Source organism: Aplysia californica, unplaced genomic scaffold (genome assembly GCF_000002075.1).
Source record: "Aplysia californica isolate F4 #8 unplaced genomic scaffold, AplCal3.0 scaffold00650, whole genome shotgun sequence".
NCBI lineage: Eukaryota > Metazoa > Mollusca > Gastropoda > Aplysiida > Aplysiidae > Aplysia > Aplysia californica.
The window spans coordinates 438,468-444,374 of record NW_004797920.1 but is presented as its reverse complement, the minus strand read 5'-3'; the positions used below and the strand labels follow the sequence as shown (position 1 = coordinate 444,374).

The 5,907-nt window shown below is 38.5% G+C and overlaps 1 protein-coding gene across 1 annotated transcript in view; it reads left to right on the top strand.

Annotated features, from left to right (window-relative positions):
- Positions 1-1,752: 1,752 nt before the first annotated feature.
- LOC101858576 (probable low affinity copper uptake protein 2) overlaps positions 1,753-5,907 on the top strand; it is a gene marked incomplete in the record, with an annotated part of 20,378 nt that continues 16,223 nt past the window's right edge. Inside the window, 2 exon segments of the mRNA XM_005108013.3 lie at positions 1,753-2,175; positions 3,964-4,008. Coding sequence (XP_005108070.2) covers positions 4,000-4,008 — 9 coding nt within the window.

Below are 5,907 nucleotides of genomic sequence, written 5' to 3'. Positions count from 1 at the left end.
ATCCTCTTCCTGTGTGGGAACCCGGCAACGCTCGACGGTAGTCCACAATTAGAATAGCTACAGACAAGACTCTATGAAAAAAAATTGACTACTAAATAAGCAAAAGAATTTTTCTGTAGCCACCCGAATCTCAAAACTGCAACCTGAGACTCAATCATCATCATCATCCAGTGCCAGATCTGTGGCAGAAATCAGCCATCATGGCTCTCCATTCATTCCTTTGTTCGGATGCTCTCAAAAAAGCTATCTTACCTTGATCTTTCCCTACTACCCATTAGTTTAGGTTCCCCAAGTAGATAGTTCTGGGCCTACCCCTGCCTCGTTTGCCTTCAATTTTGCCAGAGAGAGCTAAATGTACAAGACCCTTATGTCTATTCAGGTGTCCCAAAAACTGCATTCGTCGTTTCCTGATTGTTTTTAACATTGAGCGTCCCACGTGGGCTTCATCAAGCACTACCTCATTTGATTGTGACTCAATAGAAGCAACAAACAAAGAGGACAATAGAATTCAGACAAACATCATCCATGGGAAAAAGTTCAACAATCTACAGAGACAATATAATATAAAATACAATTTAGATCATTTAATCATAATAACTTTATATTATAAAATACAATTTAGATCATTTAATCATAATAACTATACATTCTACTTTTCCAGTTAGTGAAATTCTCTTGTTTTCAACGAAACACTGACAGTCTAAAAGAATTAAAGGGAGAAAGACAGAACAAGGACACTTTCTGAAGTAAAGCAGAGCTGGGGATATAACACAGAGCCCCATACTTTCAGTTTGACGTTTGATCTTAACCTGTCCAATACAGCTAGCTCAAAGACACCCAAATGTCTTACATTCATCTCAAAAGCATCGTGAGATATATAAGGAAAGCCTGTAGAACCCCTCCAAAATAAGCACTCCATGGATTACCCTATTGGCCCACCATTGTCTTATTTTACTTTGTTTGTTTTTTGTTGTTGTTTTTTTAAGCACAAAAAAAGCTATTATTCAAACAATATATTTTATTGGATCCTAAAAAATATATTATTATATTTTTAGGTAACATTTTGAACTACATAAAATATAAAGGATGAAATGTTGAGCTCAAAAGAGATTAACAATAAGAGGGGGAGGGGGGGAGTACTTCTGTTTGTGCATGTATAATTAACTTCGTATCTTTTATATCACTGTATAAACTCCTTGCTGTCGCCCCACCTGCGGGCGTACCCACCACTAATTAAGGTGAGACAGGTAATAAAACGGAAGGGGAGATAATACCTCCCCTGTTTGAGATTACATGAGAACAGAGAACAAGGCGATATTGATCGATGTACCGTATACACATTATAAAGCAGATATCACTTTTCAACAGTTGGCTGATTGTCTTCAATAATTTTTTAATACTGTTTTTTTTTTGTAACATAAGGATAATGGTCTAAAAGAACATCACTTTTCAGCCTTTCGATCGCATGCTTTATTCTGAGTTTTGTCTGGATGTCATTTTTTGTTGACACTAGAAACGGATACTTGGGAGCCTTGAAATTACTCTAAATACTCCCTTCTTAACATGGATGACGACAGAATATTTTTAAAAATGTGTACACAACTAAACCTTCTCTTTGAAGGCAACCCTTGAAGCATGAAAGACATTTGCGTTGGCGTTAATGATTGAAGGTGTATAGATATTATGAATTACTTACTGAACCGAGCTGACTGGAGGTGCCGCCCACTTTGGTGTGAACACTTCCCCATGTATGCCAGTTATTCGTGTGTTTTCGTTTCAGAAAAGTTGCCAATATCTACTGGCAAAAAAATCTGTTTTGAAGTAAGGATCCTTTGTTGACTAGATTTAGTACAAAAAAAGGAATGAACATATTTCATACTGCCAAAACATGATATTTATCTCCTATTACAGAACTGGCCTCGAGGAAAAACCATAAGCCTACCAATTGCAGTTGACCCCCCAAAAAAAATTAGGCCTAACGACAATCGGCAATAGTATAAGTCACATGACTAGTCACATGACTCGCTACAGCTGGGGTACTTTTCTTCTAGTCTGCAGCAGTCACGACTCACGACTCACTTGTCACTAGTCAGCTGAGCCAAATCAAGTTAAACATACTACGATTTCCAGTGTAATGCACACTCTTGGAGGCTGTGAAGGCCGTTATTATCTGAGGTGAAGCGATAGACAAACAGAATATTAGTGCAAGTGGGCAGCTGGATGGCAATTAAAAACAGTTTCTTCTTTTAAAAGTTTATATTTTCGTCAACCGAAGCAGTTTTACTCAATCAAGGTTGTGATAGTGATTGTGTGAGGAACACATCCAACAACACCATACCAACGCCAACATTTTTTTCTTCTGTTTCACCCAAGCCCTAAACAGACCAAGACTTGCTTAAATTACCTGAATAATAGTCAGTATGAGCTGTGAATTCAGTCTGGATAGACCTTCAGATGTGATTATCATCGTGATGGGCTCGTGTCTGTTTCACTTGGTGGGATAGATTAGAACTGGATCATGTGGAAGAATTGTTTGTTGATCATTGTTTACACACAAATGAAGAGACAATCTTTAAATTTTATTTTGTTAACTATTAGAGAATCAGGAAAACATAACTGCTCCTAGATCTAGATCTAGTGTCTAGATCTAGTCCCAAGAAAAACAAAGTTTGGACTTTTCTCTTGCACCTCTGCCATGCTGTAATTTGAGTTTTAAGAAGGAGCGAGTAGTTGAGAGATTTATGTTGTGTGCAAGGCAAAGTTATAGATCTAATCTAGATCTAGATCTAGATATATCTAGATCTACTTCTTTTGTTTGTGAACATTTTGATAAATGAATGCGGTAGAATAATAATATTGTAAAGTTCAAATAATGTCATTGCCTTCATTCAATCAAAATCAAACTGAGCAACCCATCAGGGTGACGGGCTGAAAAGTGAAAAGTCTTTTTTTTTTCAGGGGGGGGGGGGGGGAGGCCTTGCTTCTGAATTTTTGCTGTATTCCACAGACAAGCAAACTACTCTCTTTTCTCTCAGGTGGACTCTGTAACAGTATCACGACTGCTAACACTGTTACTTGTAACAGGGATAAAACCACTTTTAAAAAAGAAACATAGGCTATGTTCACGGCACCCTGAATCATCCACCATTGGCACAGAGCCTCAACTGAAACGCTACGGTCGCTCAAACTCAAAATGAATGTGAATATGGAAAAAGTGCAGGAATACTCGTGTGAAAAATAATGCAGCGATAGTCCGAATGCAACGGAGTTTACGGAGGTCGAAGACGAGCACAACAAAACAGCCTCTGTCAAACAAAGCCAGGCTCGCTCAGCGAGTGGAACACGACTTCGATCCTCTTCCTGTGTGGGAACCCGGCAACGCTCGACAATTTGAAAATAAAAGTCGTTCGAAGAAACAAGGGAGAAATGGAAGAAGGCCAACCGGGAAGAGGGGTGTGAAGGAGCGAAAAAAGAAATTCAAAATGCAAAAGGCTTTTATGGAACGAAGTGGCTTTGCGTACGGCTCTTCCGGGCTAAATGGAAAAGGGTAGGGGGTGAAGTGAGCAAGATCATTCTTAAATTGCAAACTACATTCAGGGAGGCGTGAACGTAGCCACTGTGAAAAAGAAAATATCCTTGGCAAGCATGCAGAACCATTGCCACGATTCTATTGGTTTAGAGAAGAATTTAAAATGTTTAGCTTGTGAATTTTATTATAATATATATCAAGACTGCAATTTCCGATGTGTCCAATTAGTTGTGGGGAGGGGGGGGGTGATCTAAACTGATTAGACGTTTTTTTGTACCATACCATTTTAAAAATAAAAAGCCATTTTTTTATGAACGACGTTCATTAGATTTTTTATCATTGTTTCTTGAAATGATTTTTCATTCTTTATTCAGAGAAATCTGTATATTGTTTTCCAGAATTTCTAAATGATTTGATTCTCTCTTTTTCTGTAGTTTTTCACTTGGCTAATCACACAGAAGGCTGTCAAGATGATGGGCGTAAGTATTATAAATTGTTTCTGGCTGGAATTTTAATAAATGAACTTTTAAGCTTGAAAGACAAATCATCAGTGTGTAGTACGATCAACTCTGAAGCATGTGGATTGAACTCAAGACGGTTACTTAATCCGAGGTACATGTCCCAATTTTTTCAAGATAGTTTTCTTTTTAGTCGCTGACCTGCGACCTGGACTAGAATAAATATGGGCCAGCATCTTTGGTATTATTGTTAGGCACTACCATTAGCCTGGCCTACATGCAGGCATGAGTTCGATTCCGGTATGGCTAGTTTTTTTTCTAATATAGAGCATCAGTCTCTCTACCGGAAGGGTGTGTATCCCTATCAGCCTGGGTTGGCCCTAAAAAGCAGGAGGCAGGGTCAAAGCCTGCCTTCTAAATGATCTAACTGTTGTTGAAATTGCACTCTCAGAGGCCACATGAAATGCAATTCAGGTCACCGACTGGTGAATGAGATGAAGAGATAAACAGCGAGTTCACATTGTATAAACAGCCTCGTCCAAGTTCACATGATGACATACAGTGCTCACAGTCTGAAGCTAAAATTATAAGCTGCAGTGATGTTTTGGCAGTCGAGAAGCTCGGCCGAGAGACGAGAAAAGTACCTTGCATTGCAAATGATTGTTTAAAACCACATGTTTGTCAAGAGGTAGACCAAGACTTGCTATTTTAGTTTCAGTAGAGGTTTTACGGCGCTCCACAACTGCATATAAGGTCATATATGAGCGCCAGAAGATTAGTTAGAGGTGTTACAAGACAGTAGCAAACATAAAAAAGAAGTTCTAAGGGGAGATGAGGACGATAGATGTTCCATAGGAAAGAAGAAGCAGACCACACCAGAGTACCCGCCAACCACCTACCAAGACTTGCTTACTCAAAGAGCTTGATAGGTGACAACAAAGGACGTCTTTTAACCTGGAGCTTTTTTTAGAGCATCGGAGCTGAGAAATGAAGGGCAAACCACGATCGCCGATGTCTATCAGTTCTTGCACTTTAAGATGAAGAAACTATTAAAATTACAATCGACGCTGTCTGGTTAGTTGAACGCATGCATTTTGAGGGCAGTTAATATATAATTCTTTCTGCACAGCGCATTTATTATTTTTTGCTTTTTTAAAAATTGGAATCGAATGGCCTTATCTCATCATTTGAGAAAGGATTATATTTATATTATAAATATAGTCTTTTGGCCGTACTGTATGATCAACAGCATCCAAGATCACATGCTGCAGTGTTCATGGTTTATAGTTCATAAATGTTAATAGTTGATACCTGATCATCAGTAATTTATTTAGAGAGGCATGAGCCATCCATGTCTAGATGCTGTTTTAGCCTCCTTCGTCTATATTTTGTGTGTGTGTGTGTGTAGGTTTATAATTTTTATACCTTTTACAGTTCGAACCCAATGGTCTAGTGTGTGAGATTTCCGTAATTTTATAACATAGGCCTGTGCGCTTCCGCAGAATTTCTGCTGCTCAGTGAAAAGTAGATTACTTGGGTCAAGTGGTTTAACACCTTAATCGTAGTCTGTAGTCCACTTGACTTGGCTCTATATGAAGGTTAACACTCTTTTTTTTGCATTTCAAGTGTTGTATAAGTATGTAAGATAAGCTTATCTCACGAACTAGTGGATGCAAGGTGATATCATGATTGTGGTTGCTCCTTTTACATATGTGCCTTTTTCAGCTGTAGGACTTGGCTGCTTTTGCTTACTTGTATTGTCTTTTAAGGATATGTCTTGGGGATGTTTAAGGGGGAAATAATTTGGTTATTAGAGGAAAAATGGCTGTGTGTGTGTGTGTGTTGGGGAGGTTTGGGTAAAGGTGTGCAAATTTCGGCTCATAATTTTATTTGTTGTTTGCTTCTGTTATTTTTAGCTGA